At 45.8% G+C, this 19,763-nt stretch overlaps 1 protein-coding gene across 1 annotated transcript in view; it reads right to left on the reverse strand.

Annotated features, from left to right (window-relative positions):
* The window catches only part of Lars2 (leucyl-tRNA synthetase 2, mitochondrial), a 107,287-nt gene that overhangs the window by 36,105 nt on the left and 51,419 nt on the right, over positions 1-19,763 (reverse strand). The window contains exons 6-11 of the mRNA XM_008831929.3: positions 18,854-18,943; positions 17,903-18,046; positions 11,756-11,863; positions 11,237-11,396; positions 4,801-4,905; positions 1,517-1,632 (exon numbers count right to left, since the gene is read on the reverse strand). Of these exons, the coding sequence (XP_008830151.1) occupies positions 1,517-1,632; positions 4,801-4,905; positions 11,237-11,396; positions 11,756-11,863; positions 17,903-18,046; positions 18,854-18,943 (723 nt within the window). The remainder of the gene's footprint in view (positions 1-1,516; positions 1,633-4,800; positions 4,906-11,236; positions 11,397-11,755; positions 11,864-17,902; positions 18,047-18,853; positions 18,944-19,763) is intronic.

Genomic DNA, 19,763 nt, shown 5'->3' on the forward strand with positions numbered 1-19,763 from the left:
CTAGGATTAAAGGTATATATCACCCCGCCCAGCTCTACAGTTCATATCTTAAAGAGTGATTCATGTTTGGGGATACAAACATGAAGTCAGGGACTGTTACTCTTTTTAAAGGAGAAAAAAGCCTGGTCATTATTTTCTTGTAGGTAGGTAGGTGGGGGGGGGGGAGAGAAAGAGAGAGAGAGAGAGAGAGAGAGAGAGAGCTAAGTGGCCCCAAGCCTAAAAAACCTAGATCTCCAGAGCCACCTAGGGATGGGGGGACCAGTCAGTGTTTCTCCAATGGTTCAGAATGGGCCAGTATGGGACTACTATGCTGACTCAGAAGTTTCCAGATTTGGGCTCACATTCCAATCAGCTGGGGAGTTGTGTCCACTTCCGATGCCCACTCATGTCCTCACCACCAGTGACCATTAGATCAGAATATCTGGGGTAAGACCCAATCATCTGGCTTTTTTGTTTGGCTTTTTTGAGACAGTCTCATGTAGCCAGGGCTCACTTCAAACTCTATATACAGCCCAGAATAGCCTTGAACTCCTAATCTTCTTGCCTTATCTCCCACATGCTAGGACACTTGGCATTGAAGCCCTAGTATTTTAAAGCACTTTCCAGGTGCTTCCAGTGTGCAGCCTGTTTCAAAGAGAGCTCTAAGTAGTGTCCTTAAATTTTAATGTGCATACAGGGATCTTAGGTGCCTAGGATAGGGGCAGGAGTCCACATTCCCAGCAGTGATGCCAGAGCTGCTGGTCTAGGAACCAGACTTTTAACACCAGGGCTTTAAGTCAGTGAGTCTCAACAGTGGTCCCTGGACTACCACCACCACCACCACTACGTGAAAACTTGCTAGAAATATCCACTTGTGAGGAATGAGAATCTCTGGATGGAGCTTGGCAGTCAGTGTTTTAACAAGGCCAGCAGGATTCTGATACAGCCTCAAGTTTAAGGCTCACTGCTTTGTCACCTCTCACTTTCACTTCCCACCCCTCACCTGACTCTTTCACCATACTTTCTGGTTTAGTTCGGCACAGGCAGGGCTCACATTCTGCGAGACACACCACCTTTGGGTGTTTCTGTCTCACACTAACAAGAGATAACCTTGATCAAGTTAACACAATTCTGAACATCTGTTCATTTCTGTGAGTTAAACTTTAGGTGGAAAGAGCAGATAATCTGGAGAGAGCCACAACCTTCCCAAGAAGAAGAACCAACACCAGCCACCTCTTCCAAGAAGCCAGAGAGTCTTAGGAAGTAACTATTTTTCAAGCAGAAGATTCTCAAATGAAGTTTAATTACTCCATTAACACACTGTTCTAGGGTTGGACTGGATTTTGAGCTAAGAAACTTCCAGGTCTTGAAGAACTGTCTTTTGTTATGAGAGACCAAGCAAGACTGCTGGGTGGAGGAGGTTGGAAGGGCGAGCTGTATGCTCTTCTGCAGGAGCACTTCTCATCACACCCATCATCATACCCCACAGGGTCCTCCTTCACAAGCGAGTTCTTGAACACAGACTGAGGGAACCAACCTCAGCAGATTCACTCAGCCTCTCTGTGCCATCTGGTGAGGTTTCAATGACTTCAGAGTAGGGCAGGTCCAAGGCTTGAGCTAGCTTGCTGTCCTCTGAGTTGGTGTTGGGGATTCCTGTTCAGAGGGAAAAGAACACAAAACATCATTGCCTTCTCAAGTGTTAAAGCAAAGAATCATGACAGCACTGACACCTGGTGTTAGCTTCTTAGAGGAGATGGTTCCTTTTAGTTCAGAAGAAAGTCATATCACAGTATCTTAGAGAACCTGTCACCCTAATGTGCCTGTTTACCAAGTTAGAATTCTTTCCTTTATATATTTTTTGTTTTTCTTCTTTTAAAAGTCATGGTTGCATTCCTAAAATATACCCTACATGTCAATGAAACAGTACGTTACAGGCATAAGGGGAAGCCTTTTCTGAGAATTTCCTCAGTGGTGAGGGACAGTAGTTTTCTGGTGTGAAGCCATGGTGACTCCTGTGGCTTTTTTTTTTTTTTCAGCTGCTAGATCTTTATTTATTAATACATCAGCACATACTATAAACAATCATTTTGGTATTTTTCACAATTGTATTTCAATATTATTGAGATTTTTATCATCCTAGGTTTTTAAAATTATTTATTTAATAACCATATAGTTAAAAGAAGCATTTCATTACACCAGCATTGACATATTCAATAACAATTTCCAGAGCTAAAAGACTCCTGTGGCATTTTAAAGATTCCCCAAGTAGGGACGTGGAAAGCTGGAGTCTGTCTGTGTTCCCATGCAGCAGTATATTCTGAATAGGCATTTATTCTTCAACTCACACATGTACAACAAATCACTCACCCAGAGGGCCCAAGGCCTGCTGCTTTGGCTTCAGCTATGCATAGAAACTGGCTTTGCTGGCTGATTCTATAGGGCAGGGTTCCTTGACTCTGGTACTACTGACAAGATGGACAAACCCTGGCCCCGCCCAGCACCACTCCCTCAGCTGGGACAAACAAAAAGTTTCCCAAATCACCAAATGTCTTCTGGTCCCTGTACCAGGAACGGTGGCTCATGCCTTTAATTCCAGCACTAGGGAGGCAGAGGCAGGAGGATCTCTATGAGTTCCTGTTTTACATAATGAGTTCCACGCCAGCTGGGGAGAACCTGTCTCAAAAATAAAGACCCCCCCCCCAAAAAAATGTCTCCTGATGCTGAGACCTCTACTGTAAGATCTCCCATGGAAAATACTGACATGCTATGAGCATGATATGCTAGTGAAAGGTCACACACAAACTCAAGCCAGTTCTTCTGAGGGGGGTGGCTTAGGGTTCAGGAGATGTGTCTGAAAGCTCCATGGTATATTTCCAAGCGAGCTATGACAGAAAACACCAAGTGAAGTGAATGAACGTCAGGTGGACTGAAGGGTAACAAAAAGGGCAACAGTAAATAGAACCAAGTATTCACAGTCCCAAGGGGAAAACGGTCACTTGCCACATTCCCAGTGTCCTGCCTAGGGTGACTCAGGGATGCTCTGAAGGCATCTGAAGAGCACTCTGGAAGGTGACTAATTGGGCAGGAGGGATGATGGAAATTCTGCTTCATTCTTATTTGTTTCTGCTTCAGTCCTTAGGGTGCAAAAAGCAGTAATCTAGAAAATACTAATTACACAACTGAAAGAAATCAAGATAACAGGAAAAATAATTTTCCATGTACACCTAAAAAAAATTATTTTCAATCAGAACCTTAATATTGTGTCAGTGGTTTCAGTAGGGGATGCTCCTTGCTCTGTGTGGAAGGAGCTGTCTCCAGAAAGGCTTGGTGCTTTGGAGCCTGGCTGGGATCTCCTGCAGGGAAGTTGGTAAAGAGAGGTGCTCGGGCCTGTCCCTGGTGCTGGGGTCTGTCTCTAAGGCAGATTTTGGATAGGGCTGTCATAACTTTCTCATCTTTTGTTCACTTTCAGACTTCCTGCCACAGGATGATGGCTGAGATCACTCACAAATGAGTAAGGTTGCCAAGGACATCTAATTATACCTCTAAATATGTCTCCATTTACTGCTTCACAGCCCTTTCTTGAGTAGCTAAAGTTTATTTCCTCCACACCACCAAAAACCTACTCCACATCAATCGCATGTGCTTCGGAACCCCACCTCTACACTTTCTGGTGGCCCTATGAATTTTACCGTTTGTTTTTTGAGACAGGGTCTTACTATTGTAACCCAGGCTGACCTCAAACTCAAGAGCCTCCTGTCTCAGCCTCCTCAGTGCTCGAACTAGAGTCACACCTGGCTTGGACTTTGAAATTAGGTTTTCATTCTAGGTTGTACCACATATCCAGGTGCAACCAACTGACTCTTGAGCCATGAACCTTGATCTTTATTCTCAATATCAACCAGGAAGGTATGATATACCCAGTATGCTTTCTTCTTTTTAACAAAATGTAAAAATGTTTTTATTTATCATTATCATTATTAGTGTGTGTGTGTGTGTGTGTGTGTGTGTGTGTGCGCGCGCATGCACATGTGCATGTACATGTACGTGTGAAGGGTCAGAGGCCAATTTCCAGAGTCGGAGTCCAGGAACTGAACTCAGGTTGTTAGGCTTGTGTGGCAAGCACTTTTACCAGAGCCGTCTTATCACCCTCCTAATATCCTTTAAAATATACTTTTTTTTTCCCCTTTGGTCTTTTTGAAGCAAGGTCTCCCTGTAGCCCCAGACCACCTGGAACTCACTATGTAGACCAGGCTGGCCTCAATCTCACAGAGATCTACCTGCTGCTGCCTGCCAACTGCTGGGATTAAAGATGTGTGCCACCACAACCCAAATAATACTTTTATATTTTGAGACAGGATCTCATTGTGTAGCCTTGGCTGGCTTGGAACACAGAGATCCATCTATCTGCCTCTGCCTCCTGAGTAATGGGATTAAAGATATGCAGCACTACCTGATTTCATACTTTTTTAAGACAGGGTTTCATCATGTGCTCCAGACTGGTTTTAAATTTGCAATCCTCAGTCTCTCGAATGCCGAGATTACAGGTATGTACCACCATGCTCTTGAAAATATAGTTCTTAACTAAACAATGATTAAATAGAAGGGTAAGGGACTGGGAATATAGGTCACTGTAGAGTGCTTGGTGAGCAAGTGTGAGGCTCTGGGTTTGGGCAGGGGTGGGGATGCCCTCATTTTCATGAAGAGCCAAAACACATCACAGAGCCAACAACAAATTCCTCCAAGGGACAGTAAGCGCTGCAAACCCTTTGGTCTTAAATCTTCATAATTTATAGCGGGGATGACATTTAAACAGATACCTACCTATTTTTGAATCCAGAGAGCCTTCCAAGTCAGCCTTGGCCATGATGACGACAGGGACTTCCCGCAGGGTGAGCATGTTCACAGCCATCACTGACGTGAGGCAGTCTGAAAACAAGAGCAGACCATGACACAGAGGGGACAAGGGAGAAAAAAGCAGCATTATATCTTCTGTGTTGTGTGCTAATTATTAAAGAATTGGTCCTTTGAGGGGTATTAGCAGATCATTCATACCAGTGGAAAATCACAAGACTAAACAGGCACATGAGAAAAGCCTTGTCATGTGCAGAGCAAAGAGAACATTTCAGCTCTCCAGATGGTAAAGCTGCTCTCATTACCACCTTTCACTTTTCAAAAATATCTCCAGTAGAGAGGATAATAAAACACAGGAAGCCTAGCTGCGGTGAAAGGAGGAGACATCTGAAATTCGACATCAAATGGATGACCATGTGAAGAGCAAGCAGAAAATGGCTGAGCAGAAAGCAGGAAAGCCTTCCAGACATCCAAAGACAACACAGTGCCATCCCACGCACTCTTTTCTTAGGAGACACTGGAGGATGTGTTCCAGCAAAATGAAGGGCTAAATGGAGAAAGAGACAGGTGTAGGATCTAGGAAACATGGATACCACAAAAAAAAAAAAGCTACAAAAATACACAAGAATGAAGACAGAGGGGAGGTCTGAGGTGCAGCTGAAACCTGGAAGGTGACCAGGTCAGACCAGCAGAATACCATCCAGGAAAGTGAGGGAACTGATAGATTATTTGGCAAGTCAGAATTTGGAGAAATTTGTATTAAGAAGAGTTTTAAAAAGCTGTGGAGAGGATGCGGGAAGATTAGCCAGAAATTCAAAGACCACAAAGCAAGTGAGATGTATACACACACACACACACACACACACTCACACACACACACACTCACACACACACCCCACACTCACACCCCCCACACACACACAGAGAGAAAGAGGGAGAGAGACAGAGAGAATTTCAGGAAAAAAAAAGTTACAAAAGAACCAGAAAGTAAGGTTGGACCCGGTGGTACATGCCTATAATCCCAGCACTCTGGAGGTTGAGGCAGGATTGTAAATTTGAGGCTAGTCTGAACTACACAGTGAGTTTCAGACCAGCCTGGGCTACACAATAAGAGCCAGTTTAAAAAACAAACAGGACAATGTAATCATAGTATACATGGCCCAGTTGTGAATACTTAGGAGGTCACAGTAAATGATTTAAAATTTACCCAAACACTGTATCATCTGGAATGAAGTTTATTACAAGGACAGCCTGCCATGCATGCAAACATCCTTGCTGGTATGTGGGCAGGGAGCATATGTATAGACCCAAAGTCCAGAGGAAGGAAGGAGTTCAGAGGAAGGAAGAGCAGGAACCAACTTTGGTGAATTCATCTGAGTCCATCCACAACACCATTAACAAGAGCTGTAATTGGCTGACCCTTGCAATTCACACTGAGCAACACTTGTTTCAAGCATAGTCATCTAGAACAGATCCTACAAACTCTCAAATTAAAATCAGCCCAGGAATTAGGATTTACATTTCAGAGGTAAAGGCAGGGTCTGTAGGCATCAGGCTAACTTTCTATTTTGACATTTGGGATGTCAGCAAGTACTAAGGAGGGTGGGGCAGGGTAGAACTCAACCAGTGGGCCTCAGAAGTGTAGGTGCGGCCAGAACTCACTGTGAACACAGTCCAGCTGCCAGCCTCTTGCTGCTGGGGCCCGTGGGGCCCCACATCTCCAAGTGGGGACCCATGTTTCTAGTTCCATAGTGCCCTTTCTCAGAGAGGAGATGTGTACTAGCAATCTCTGCAATTATGCTATAACATTATTAAGAGGTGGCAAGGTGAGGGGGTGGGAAAAAGTGAAAATCACCAGGTGATGGCTGCTAACTCAGAGAATGGAGACACCAAGACAGATGCAGACACAGGTCTGTCAGGGCAACCACTCTGGACATCAGTTATCAGCTGACCCCTGTACCCTCCTCCTCTACTGCATACTGAATAGCAACACTGCCCTGCCTCCTGTGCAGCTCAGTGTGGCCATGGGCTACACAAAGAAGCAACTTGTAAGTCAGGATCTAAGGGAAAGGGCAAGCTGGGCACAGTGGTGCTTGCCTGTATTTCTAGCGCTCAAGAGGCTAGGGCAGAATTACCTTGAGTTTGAGGCCAGTTTGGGCTACACAGTAAATACCAGGTCAGCCAGCACTGTACAATGAGACCCTATGAAGGATAAATGTCTCAACTTGGAAAGCCCCAAGCCAGGTTGAAAGGGCTACAGAACCAAGCTAATAGCTGAGGAAAACATATGCCAACATATTATCCCAAACCCTCAAACCTAAAAAACAAACAAACAACACCCCCCAGAGGAACTGTAGAAAAATACCTGGTCTTTCCTCTTTGCACCCCCTTATAAACCTTACACCAACTGTGCCTCTGTACAGTTTCCACCCCGTAGAGAAATTGCTGCCCATCACTGTTCTGATAAAGAGCAACCTGCTCCTGAGGTTGGTCTCATCTTTCATTCTCACGTCACCCTGGTCAATTCTGATCTAGTATTTTTTCTTTTTAAAAAAATATTTGATTATTTTTATTTTATGTGTATACATGTATTGCCTGCATGTAGGTTAAGTGCACCCATGTCGTGTAATGCCCAAGGAGGACAGAAGAGGCCGTCGGATCCCCTGGAACTGGAGTTACGGACAGTTGGTAGCTGCCATGTGGGTGCTGGAATTTGAGCCCAGGTCTTCTGCAAGAACAGCCAGTGTTCTTAACCACAGAGCCAGATATCTCTCCAACCCCCGATCTAATATTTTCTAACACCCTGTCTTACAAAAAGAAAAAGGCACGACCTTCTCCCCAAGAATCATTCCTCTTTACTGAAACACAATAGGTGGAGTGCCTTGGAAAACCCTAGCAGGGCAGAGGAGGAAGACAGGAGGCACACTGCCTCTGGCCACCCTATACAGGCCCACTCAGCTTCATAAGGGGAGAAAGAAACTCAGCCATGGCTGCCTGAGGACTCTGGTAGCTGCAGTCATATTGCTGGTATTCTTTGACTTTTCATGTAATATGGGTGGGTTAATCTGTCCTTTTTTCCTGTGTGTGGAGCTGGGGATCCAACCTAGGGCTTACATATGCTAGGCAAGCACTCCACCACTGAGCTACAGTAAGGCTTATCACTTGGATTTTTAAAAATAAATCACTTTTTAAAGAGAGCTGAAAATGAATTTTGAACTGTTATCATTTTACACTTAATAAGTTAGCCAAGCGTTAAGAACCTGGGGTGAAGTCGCAGTGAAACTCACCTATCCCTGGGTATGTGCTGTAAACTGATAAAACTCTTCCAGAAACCAATAAAAGCAACATGGAATGGAGCTAGAAAAACGATCAAATTTTGGAAACCGAATCCTGTCTTGGGGGGTGTCTTCTCAGGGATGCTATGAAAGCAAAAGCTAATGGACATAAATGTCTATACTCACTATCTCCTTAAAAAATTTTTTATTGTTCTTTTTCTTACTGGTACTGGGAATCAAATCCAGTACCTTGAGCATGCTAGGTAAGTGCTCTCCACTGAGCAACATCCCAGCCCCACAGCAGCCATCTCCATTATAACATTAAAAAGAACAAAAATCAAACAAGTGTTGCTGAGCGGCATGGCACATATGTGTAATATCATCGCAGGGAAGCTAAAGCAGAAGGTTGGTGAGTTTGAGGCTAGCCTGGGCTGTGTAGTGAGACTTTGCCTCAAAATAAGGAGGAGGCAGTGGAGGGAGAAGAGAAAACCAAATTTCATCCTGATAAGTAAGGTTTAGGATATAGTATTTCTATGTATGGGTTAAAAATAACTGGAAGAGACAGACATGTCAGAGGACATCCTCGCCTGATGCTCTCGGCAGTGTCTAGCTCTTTCTAGTCATGGCTTATATAATACCTAAGTCAGAGGTGTCAGCTGAGACCAGGGAGTGACATCAGTGGTTACTGAAGCCAATTCCAAGAACTCTGGGCAAGCACTGAATTTGTTTCTCTCGTAAAGGAATCTGTGTTGTTTGCTAAGCAAAAATCCAGTACATTTAGTCAGTACCATGAGCAACCTAGTCAAGCCAGGCCAGAGATCAGGGAGCTGACTTAGGATCCTCCACACCTGCTACCTTCCAGGCAGTTCTTGGAGCTGGTCCCTCTTCTTTACTGACTCCTGTGGTTTTGTGGTCTTCACCATCTCCCACCATAACTAACTCAATAAGCTGGTCCCTTTGGGCACAATGCCACTCAAGCCTGACCCTGTCCACACGAGTCACCTTTCTCAGAACTCCTCAAGGCCTCTTTTCCCACAAGGACCACCTAAGATTATCAAACACAAGTATCTGTTACCTACCTGCTCAGCTAAGAAACCCAAATTCACAAGTGCTATGACCTTCCCTAGTCATAAAGATGCCAGATTCCTCTAGTTATTTTGTGTTACTGGGGATTGAACTGTGTGTGCATACTAGGCAGGTGAAATACATTCCTGGCCCTGGGACCAGATTCCTGGTTGTCCGTGGCAGATCAGGTGCCAATATGCAGAAACCAATGCAAAGACGGCAGGAACTATAGTCTTACCATTAGAACCAAGAATTGCAGACTGAGTTTCCAGTACTGCCATGACCCTCAGTGGTCACTAGCTTTAACATTCATTACCCTAAAATCCTGATACTGAACAAAAGAGTGAGCCAGCAGTGATACAACATTTGGGCCTGAAGTATAATCCACATACAGCAGGAGGCACTGCCACAGCAGGCATGGGTCACAGCAGACCTGGGCACAGGGCCCACAGGTCACAGTGGGCATAGGCATGGAGCCTGCAGGCCACAGCAGACATGGGCATGGGGCCCAAAGGTCACAGCAGGCATGGGCTACAGCAGGCATGGCCCACAGTGGGAATGGGCCCATAGCAGGCACAGGCCCATAAGCTGTAGGAGGCACAAGCCCACACCAGACAAGCTCATAGCAGGCATGGAAAACCGCATTGCACTCAGTGCACCAAGCTGGCATTGACAAAGCCCAGGGTCTTGATAGATGCTAACTGGTCTACAGACTGAATGAACTGATATCTGCGAAAAAGGTATTTTCCCTCTGAAAATTAGAATTGGAAAAACTTGGTGCCAAGTATAACATTCCATTTGGAAAGACTTCAGAATTACTGCAAAGAGGGAGAAGCAGCTAAGGAGCCCTTCTAAACAGAACATTACACTTGGCACTCAATTTGCCAAAATGAAACGACCAGGCCAGTGCAGTGTGCCAGTGCCCAAGTGGTCACGCACACATGGCTGCTCACATACATTCAGATATTACTCAGCTTCTCACATGAAGGTGCTTTGAGTTCATGGTGTCTTTCCTCTCAGGAACTCCTATTTTTTTAATAACTTATTGGTTCATTAATCTACTAAAATTATTTCATTTTGCGGCCCAAAATGAACTGTGAGAAAACAAGTGTATGGGCTAGATTTTCAGTGTTAGAGTCTTAAACTATCACAGCCCTCAAGGAATCTCAAATTGCTCACTGGTTTTCCCTTCAAACAGGTGAAAAGAATGTGGTTTGTTGTTGTTGTTGCTTCTTTTGCTTTGTTTTTCTTTTGGGCAGAGAAAACAAACCTGGGAGGGTAAACCTCACGGTCAATTTGACTGGATTTAGAGTCACCACGGAAACACATTTCTGGGCATGTATGCAAGGCTGTTTCCAGAAAGATTTAATTGGGGAGGGAAGACCCACCCTGAATGTGCCACACGATAGTTCCATGGGCTGGGGTCCCAGATTGAATAAAGAGGAGAAAGTGACTGAGCACCAGCATCCATTCCTGTTTCCTGACTGTGGAGATGTGACGGCTGCCTTGTGTTCCTGTTGCCTTGACTTCCCCACCCTCACTGTGAGAGAAAACAGACCCTTCTCAGAAATTTTGTCACAGTGATGAGAAAAGTAACAAATACAGAACACAAGAACAAGAGTGAGCAAGAGAGAGAGTGTGAGCAAGAGAAAAAGAGAGAGAGACCCTATGAGCACAGGCAACTTTAACTCCTGTCTTTTCTCCATTTCAATATGGAACAAAAAAGAAGAGAAGGCAGGTAACTGATGTGCCTTGTGCTGAGTGGATGCCTTCTCTTCTGATCCAGAGGCACCTACAGGGCCGTCAAAGGCCCAGGGGTGACAGAGGACGGCCTTCCATGTTCTCAGGAAACAATTGTTCTTGTATCATCCCCATGTTTCGAAATAAAAGGTAAAAACTATGGCTAAGGGGAAGAACACATCATGAAAATGGCACGTGAGAGGTGCACAGGCCTTGTGCATTTCTGTCCAGCTGAGGGAGGTGATGGAAGGTGCACAGGTTGTTGTGTACACTTCTGTCCAGCTGACGGAGATGGCTCCACCGCCTGTGCTTCACCCTGAGCTCACCTCTGCCAGGAACCAGCGTCTTCTGCAAGGCTTCCTTCAGAGAGCTGCAGCCGTGCAGGAGCCTGTGGCTGGGAGTGATGGCCACATGGGAGGCACCGTAAATGGCCTCAGGGGTGGCTGTGTAGGCTGTCAGCTTCTCTCCCGTGTCCTGCCCATTAACCTGGCAGGAGGAAACACATTTCATTCTCAGTTCTCCCTGTGGGATGCATGGTTCCCCAACCATGTTCCAACCCTTCCCTCATTTCCAAACGGTGGTGACAGCTTCTGAGCACAGGACCAGGGCTGTGGGCAAGCGGTGGGGCCCAGAAGGGGCAGAGAATTGGGGTGAAATCCTTGGTCAGTTCCTGTTCCTGCCCAGCACCAGGTATCCCCAGATGAAGGTGGAAAAAGCATGCTCAGAGAGAAGCCCGCCTGGTTCTCTTTCTGCTGGACAGTGCTGCAGTTAGGCTGCTGTACATTTGATGAACTCCAGAATGCAGGAGATCTGTGGGCAATGCTGGAGTCCTGCTGTGTCATCACCTTTAATGTGAAGTCCAGGTGGCAGCCCACACACTCCCCGATCCAGTGGGCCTGCATGCCCTTTATTCCGTACCACTCCGGAAGATCTGCCAGTGCATCCTGCATGGCCTGGGGAAAAGAAGAGAATGGAGAAACAGGGAGCAAATGATCTGGGCTCTGAGGTAGAGATGGTGACAGCACCAAAGGAGGCTCTGGACTTGAAGCTCCCTCACTGGCTTGCCGAGTCAGCAGGGGCAGTAAAGGATAAGAGGGGTACTCAGTTCTTAACCCAACTGAGCAAGAGGGGTCTCACCGACCTCTCTGGTCAAGGTTCAAGGTTCACTGACAGAAGAATGTTTACTGAGAAGTACCCCGATTCACACCTTTGCTGAATCTGTTTACAGTGTTCTCTGCAACAGTTCAGGGGTCAAAAGAAGTTCATTATCTGCAAATGAACTCCATCCCCTAGATCCCTGCCTGTCACAGAACATTCCAGTGTACTGCGTCCAATTCCTATGGCACTACACAGCACCCTGCCCAACACTGATGAACTACTCCTACAAAACCTCACCTGGTCTTTCTTCCTTTCTCCTCCTCTATTTCTTGTTTTTCTTTTTTTTTTTCTTTCATGTTTTTGAGACAGGGTCTTACATAGCCTGGGCTGGCCTTGAACTTCTGATGCTCCTGTCTCCATCTCCTGAGTGCTGAGATTGCAGCGGTGGGCAGTGGTACCTGGCAGCCAATTTTTTTTTCTCCTTCCTGACTGAATGTCAAGGTTGGGAAAACTCCTGCTGGAGGTGCTTAGGTTTAGAATATTCAGATGGAGATGAGGATTAAACAGCCAAATAGGCTAAAATGTGAAAATGTTTTCACATGCTAATTCTGGGCAGATGCCTGCCTAAAATCAAAGCAAATCTATGAATATTTTTACAAAATGAAAGAAATTTTTAAAAATGACCAAATGAAACCAATGAAGCACCAAACAAGCTCTTTCCAGTTTTAAGGCTGGTTTTGGATGAACAGGGTTTCAGGGAGCACCTCACAAATCAACTCCAGTTGACCTCTCCTCTACCATGGGCTGCCCCATCGAGGCTCCACGGTACTAGAGCACACCACAGCACAGCAACACACACTCAGCCGGGGCTTAGGCCACAGCCTTCCTCCTTTGGTGGGAGCTGCAATTACAGAGCCAGTGGGCAGTTCTGCTTTCATCTCTAGTCTCCACCTTGGCAGACAGAGCTGGAATGCCTCGTCCCCACCCCGGCAACCACAAGCAGAGAAAGAATCCCAAAAATCTTAGGAAATAGCAGGTTTTAGAGTCTAAAAAAAAAAAAAAAAGCCCCGTTCATCTAAAACCAGCCTTAAATAAATGTGTTTATTACACAGGGAACTGAATAGAGCTTGTTTGGTGCTTCAAGATGTTGCTTTCATTTGGTCATTTTAAAAAATTTCATTCTTGACTGAGGATCCAGGGTTGATGGGGCACACCTATAATCCTAGCACATAGAAGGCTAAGGCAGGATGACCTGACTGAGTTCAAGGCCAGCCTGGGCTAAGCAGTGAGAGCCTGTCTACAAACACACAAACAAAAGTGTCAACCCCAAAATGCAGCTCTCACCTCAAATGGTTTATTCTGGAGCCAAGTAAGAGTAACCATGGCCCAGGAACACAGATTTAGTTTGCCCAAATTCCATGTTCCAGTGTGATAACATTTTTATAGTAACTGAACAAGGGACATCATAAATCAAGGCACTTTTAAAACACATTGGTAGAGACGTCAGAGAGGCAGGTTATAGCAACAAAGCAGGACATCACTGCTATAGGCCTAGATGCTGCCTGACAGCATTCTTAGGCCTCTGGTGGGTTGGACACTGGGGGGGGGGGTCTGTTTGTATATTCCAAAGGATTTACCTAAGATTTTAGGTCAGATACAGAGGAGGGCAATAAATGGCTCTTAAGGGGGCTATAGATGTCCCAAGACAATATGGCTCTAGAGTTGCAACATTTCAACCTCTCCACATCACTGAAGTTCTGATCAGTTAATCAGTCTTGCAGATGCTTCAGTGGAAGCTGTGGTTCTTTTCAGGAACTAAGTTCATGAGTCAATCGAAGCCAGTATGTCAGAGGTGGAAGAAGGTACCTTCTCCCTCTCTGACCTGTCCACAGACTCCCCCCATTTAATAAAGGCAGTTAAGTAAAACTGCTGTGGGAAGTGAGGTGTCCATTGTAGTGAACCTCTGTGCTCCTGCATGGAAGACCCCATCCATCCATCTTCCCTCATGGGTGCCTCAGCACAGCTGCCCACAGGACACCACCCACATGACTGCAAGCCTAGGTCATGCCACCACAACTCACTCTCAGTCAGTGGCTAAGATCACACTCATGGTTCACAGTAAACAACGCTAGAAGGCTTGGGCAGGGGCAAGAGGAGAAAAGTCAAATGCATCACACAGCACTCTTAATCAAGTGTTTTTCTACTTCAGAGTTCCCCTATGCCAGTTTAGTCCCAGCAACTGGTTCTTGCTACATGGGAAAAGTGACTTCCTTTTTGTTTAAGCCATCATGACTTGGGTTTTCGCTTACTTGCAGCTGAAAGCTTTCTTAATTGATCCAGTATCTCATCCTTATCCATATAGCAGGGCTTCTTCATTAATTCAAGATTAGTTCTATCATTCCAGGCTTTCAATATGTCTTATCTCATTTGAAGTTACCATATTTTGAAGTTCTGGACCAAACTTCAAAGTGGTCTGCTGGCCACCACAAAGTCACAAGCATGATAATTTTCTGTACCTCAGAAAGTGGTCTGAGCTTAGCATTCAAGTCAGGCCTTCCTGGGTACTACTGATGCCTGCATCCTGTCGTCCACTATATCATCAAGCCCAGGGGGCTGTGTCTTGAATACTGTTCTAACCTACTGACTTCCCACTACTTCTCCCACCTAAGCCCAGGTTCTGAATGCTGGGGCCTTTGCAAAAGCATTCAGACTAGTGTCTGTAGTACACCTGCCCTTTCCACAATGATCTTACAACATAAGTCAGCCCACCACTCCCTTCTTTACAATCCTTTCATGATTTCATGTAGTTCTCATGCTGAAGTCCAAGCTTGTCAAACTGGATCCAGCCCCTAATCCCCTCTCCAAACCTATCTGGGGTTTCCTTGCATGGCTCTCATTTAAGGTGCAGCATCCATCCTTCAGCTTCTCACTCAGGCCCCTCATGCACATCTGTCAGGGTCACTAAACATGTGCTTCCTGTATGTGGTGGTGCTGGTGTGGGGAGCGTCTGGTGACTTTTAGTCTACTCTGCTCCTTGTTTTCCTCTGTAGCCCAAGTACTGAGGCTTACGTTTCAGATGTTGTATTTTTCTGTTTCAGATTTCCAAGTGGTTCATTTTTAAAGGTATTTTCTGCTTTTCTGAGATGGACTATGACCATCTTTTCCTTTAAGTCCCATTCATTTACATAACAGATGCTTTGGTGTTATTCATTAACTCCAATATCTGGGTCACCTCTGGGTCTATTTCTATTGGACTGCTTTTTTTGGGGGGGGGGAATTGAGGGCCATAGTATATTTCTTTTTTATAAATCTAGTGATTTTTATTTTTAATGTTTTATTTATGTTTATGTGTTTGAGTGATTTGCCTGCATGTAAGTCCACCATGTGCATATAATACCTATGGAGGCCAGAAAAGGGTATCAGATTTCCTCGGACTGGAGTTAGGGACAGTTGTTAGCCACCACATGGGTACTAGAAACGGAACCTGAGTCCTCTGCAAGAGCAGAAAGGGCTCTTAACCACTGAGCCACGTCTCCAGTCCCAATCTGGAGATTTTTATTACATGTTGGACACTTTGGATAAAACTCTGTAGGGGACTGGGCATGGTGGCACACACCTTTAATCCCAACACAGGCAGAGGTAGGTGGATTTCTGTGAGTTCAAGGCCAGCGTGCTCTACATAGTGAGTTCCAGGCCTGCCAGGACTACACAGTGAGACCAAAACCAAGGGTAAAGGGGTTGCTCAGCAGTTAAGAGCACTGGCTGCTCTTGCAGAGGACCTGGGTTCAGTTCTCAGCACCCACACAGTAGCTAACAATCATCTGTAACTCCTGTTCCAGGGGATCCAACACCCTCTTCTGGTCTCCATGGACACTGCACACAGGTGGTACACATCCATCCATGGAAGCAAACACTCATACACATTAAAAAAAAAAAATAGTGCTGGGTACGGTGGCACATACCTTTAATTCCAGCACTTGGGAGGCAGAGGCAGGTAGATCTCTGTGAGTTCAAGGTCAGCCTGGTCTACATAGTGGGTTCCAGGCCAGCTGGGGCTACAAGGAGACCCTATCCCCAAAAAAAAAAAAAAAAATCAAAACAAAAAAACAAAACACAAAAACAAAAAAATTAAAAAAAAACCCAAACCAAAGCAAACCAAACCAAACCAAAACCAAACCAACATGCTGTAGGGCACTGGGTCATACTGACCCACCTTTAGAGGTTCATTTTCTTCCAAAAGTTGGGTCTAAGCCTCTCAGAGGCTTGCTTCCATTCTTCCATAAGGCTGCTCAGTTCTGTTTTTGTTCTCAGACCTAGGGTGTCATCCATGCTTCTAAACATGGCCTTTGGGCTCCCAACTCCTCTCCTGGCCTGGGATTACCCAAAGGTCTCTGTGTGCCACACAGCCTGGGTCTGGTCTGCTCTCTTCTCAGAGCCACTGCCTCCCCCAGCATCATGGATTTTCCCTCCCCATCTTCTCCTGATTTTCAGTGCTGACCTCCAAAGAGCTTTTTCAATAAATCTGCACAGGAGTTCAGCAAGAACCAAGAGTCACCATGGCAACTCACCATTTCTGCTGAACAGTTGAGAATTCACAGCTGACAGTTTAAAGAAGAATGTCCCTGGTTAGGTTATTACATTTCCAACTCAAGGCAGAGGTCAGACCACAGGAACTAACCAGACAACCTTCTAATACTGCCATTAGAGTTGCTGGCGGGTTGGGGAGGGCACTGATACCCCTTCTTCCCAATACTGTCATTACAGAATCTCAGGCAGGTTGGGGAGGGGCCTGGTACTCCCTCCTTCCCAATATTGCCATTACAGTCTCCAGCAGGTTTAGAAAGGGGACTAGTACCCCTCTCAGGAACACAGTGGACCCGAGGCCAGTAGAGAGAGGTCACTGGCCCGAGCTGCACAGAAAACCACATCCTTAGCTTTGCTCTCCTCCAGTGCTTTAGGCAGTGCTAAGAAGTTCTACTGAGTCTTGCCCAGATCCATATACGAGGTCAGCTACATCTGAATGAACTATAATGGAAATGAATCTCGATGAGGACAGTCATTAGAGAGAGGCGAGACACTGGGGGGCTGCTGAGTTGACGTTGCAGTTCTGGTTTGGCCCTGCGTGTGGTAATCAGAAGTAGTCTAGGGCTCTGTGCTTTTCTCTGCACGTAAGCTATGTGTCTTGGATCTGATCCAAGTCACCTGCAGATGTGACCCAGCTCTGTCAGGGCATACCATGGCTGCCTTAGAAATTCAGTCAGCTCAAAGCACACCTTGTTCTGAGCATCACACACAAACAGAACTCATGATTTTGTCCAGGCCACTGTGACTTAGTAAAGCAGCTCTGCTTCCGCTGTGGGCTTTGCCCTGCACCGCTGAATAAAGTCAGCCACATGGCATCTCAAACAGTATCAGACCTAACATGCTCATCTTACTGATGAGAAAATGGAGGCCTGGGGCCAGCCTGCATGGTTAGCCAGCAGCATGGAAGACTCACATCTGGAGCTTCTGACTTGGTCCAGCTCATTGCTACCCTGGCCTTCCCTTCTGGAGACCACCCATCTCCCCACTCCTAGGTCACTTTTCCTGGGTCATGGAGTTTCACAAAGGTTCTTCCCCTATTTTGGGGGGAGGGTATACACAACTGCTGATTTACTTTCTACCATTTTCCGGCAGCTCAGCAAACAATGGCCTGCAATGACCTCCAGGTGCCGTTCCTGTTAAAACTATGAGACCTAAGCCTACCACCCTCTGTGTAAGTGGCACTCTGACCTCCCACCTCTGGGGGCTGTGCTTATGGTCCTCCAACAGAGTGGATCCTCAGCACCTAGGGGATCCAGGTGCTATCTGCCCATATACTAGGTACTACAGGGAGTCTCCAGGCCACTGCTCACCTTTGCGTATGCAGTTGTCTTAATGAACCACTGTCGGAGGTACTTCTGTTCCACTTTTGCTCCAGAACGCCACGAATAGCCGTACTCATTCACTTGCTCATTGGCCAGCACCGTTTCATCCACTGGGTCCCAGTTAACCAAGGCCTGTTAGGATTCAGGAGGCAGAAGGGTGCACTGTGGTGAAAACCCTGTGCAAGGTCCCCTGGAGAACAGGCTTGTAGTGTAACAATGCGGCTCAAGGTTGTTTCTGTCAGGGTGATAAGAAAAGTAACTAACACAGCTAATGTCCCCTGAAACCTGACTTCTTAATGCTATTTAATTTTAGTTACTTTACACCACCACACTGGCTGCAGCATGGCTGCAGGCTATACTGTAGTGCTCTTGCCTGGTATCCTACCATTCCAATCCTTACCTGCAAATACTGAGCTCCTGACAGAACAAGCACATCCACCTCTCAGAAGGCCTCGGTAAGCAGCACTGGAGGAGGACATGCTGCTTTTTGTTTGGTGTCAACGGTGGGGCCCAGAGCCTTGCACAAGCTAAATGCATGCTTTATCATTGAGCTACAATCCTGGTCCCACAGTTTCAATCTTCCTGAAGGATGATGTCAGTACCCCAGTCAGCAGAGGAGAAACCACACTCCTGGAGGATCACTTTCCTGGCTGGTCTCATTGCTGGGAGGGCTGCAGGCTAGGATGTGAGAGCTCCTGCTAAGCTCTTTGCTTCTCACAGGCAGGAGATACAGCGCCATGAGCCTGGAACTCAAAGGTGGAAGAAGCCCGGACCCTGTGCTAGGGCCCAGGTCTGCTGTGGACAAGTCTATTAACTTGACACACTGTTCACTTCCACTGCTACTGTGCAAACAGGATTTTATTTCTTCTTCATGTAACAGTGATGAATCCTAAAATGGAAATTTACAGAATTTTAAAAAGGCAGCTGAAGAGAACTTACTTCCTTTTGATAGGCCAGTCCAGCTTCGTAGAGTTTGATAAACAGGTATTGAGTCCATTTGTAGTAATCTGGCAAACACGTAGTGACTTCCTGCCAAAGAGGAAGAAGCATCAAGCACAGGCAGGCACTGCAACCATTCTTCTACCACACATGCCTTGGCCTTGTGATTCAGTTCTCAAAAGTACTGAAATTGCAAAAGTATTGACCAAACTATTTCCACTGGCTCAAAAAGTGAGAGAAGCAGCCATTTATTGTGGGAGGAGAGAAAGATGCAATTGGATCATTTCCCCACTCGTCTTAGACACATTCAGTAGTAAGAAACTCTCATTTTTTTTTTGCATCCTCTATAACTGGTGAGTTATAGGAAAGAAAACAGCTATGAACTTTTTTTTAAAAGATTTTATTTTTAGGGGCTGGAGAGATGGTGTAGCCAAGAATACTTGCAATCCTTGCAAAGGATCCAGGTTCAGTTCCCAATACTCACATGGCAGCTCCATCGCCCTCTTTTGGCCTCTGCTGGCACTGCATACATGCCAGGTACATATACATATAAGTAAAACAGTTATACACATAAAATAAATAAATCTTGGGCTGGACAGATGGCTCAGCAGTTAAGAGCACTGGCTGCTCTTGCAGAGGACTCAGGTTTTCATTTTAAAGATTTTATTTTTAAGTATGGGGGGCAGACATGGACATGCTACACAAGTGTTCTACATAGGAGTGTAGTTGCCCTCAGAGGCCTGAAGAGGGCTTTGGATTTCCTGGTTCTGGAGTTATATGCAGTTGTAAGCCACCTGACATGGGTGCTGGGAACTGAATTTAGATCCTCTTGAAGAGCAGCAAGTGCTCTTAACTTCTGAACCATCTCCCTAGCCTCTGCAGGTATATCTTCTGAAAAAAAAAAAAAAAA

Source organism: Nannospalax galili, unplaced genomic scaffold (assembly GCF_000622305.1).
Source record: "Nannospalax galili isolate Female #2095 unplaced genomic scaffold, S.galili_v1.0 scaffold536, whole genome shotgun sequence".
Taxonomy (NCBI): Eukaryota; Metazoa; Chordata; class Mammalia; order Rodentia; family Spalacidae; genus Nannospalax; species Nannospalax galili.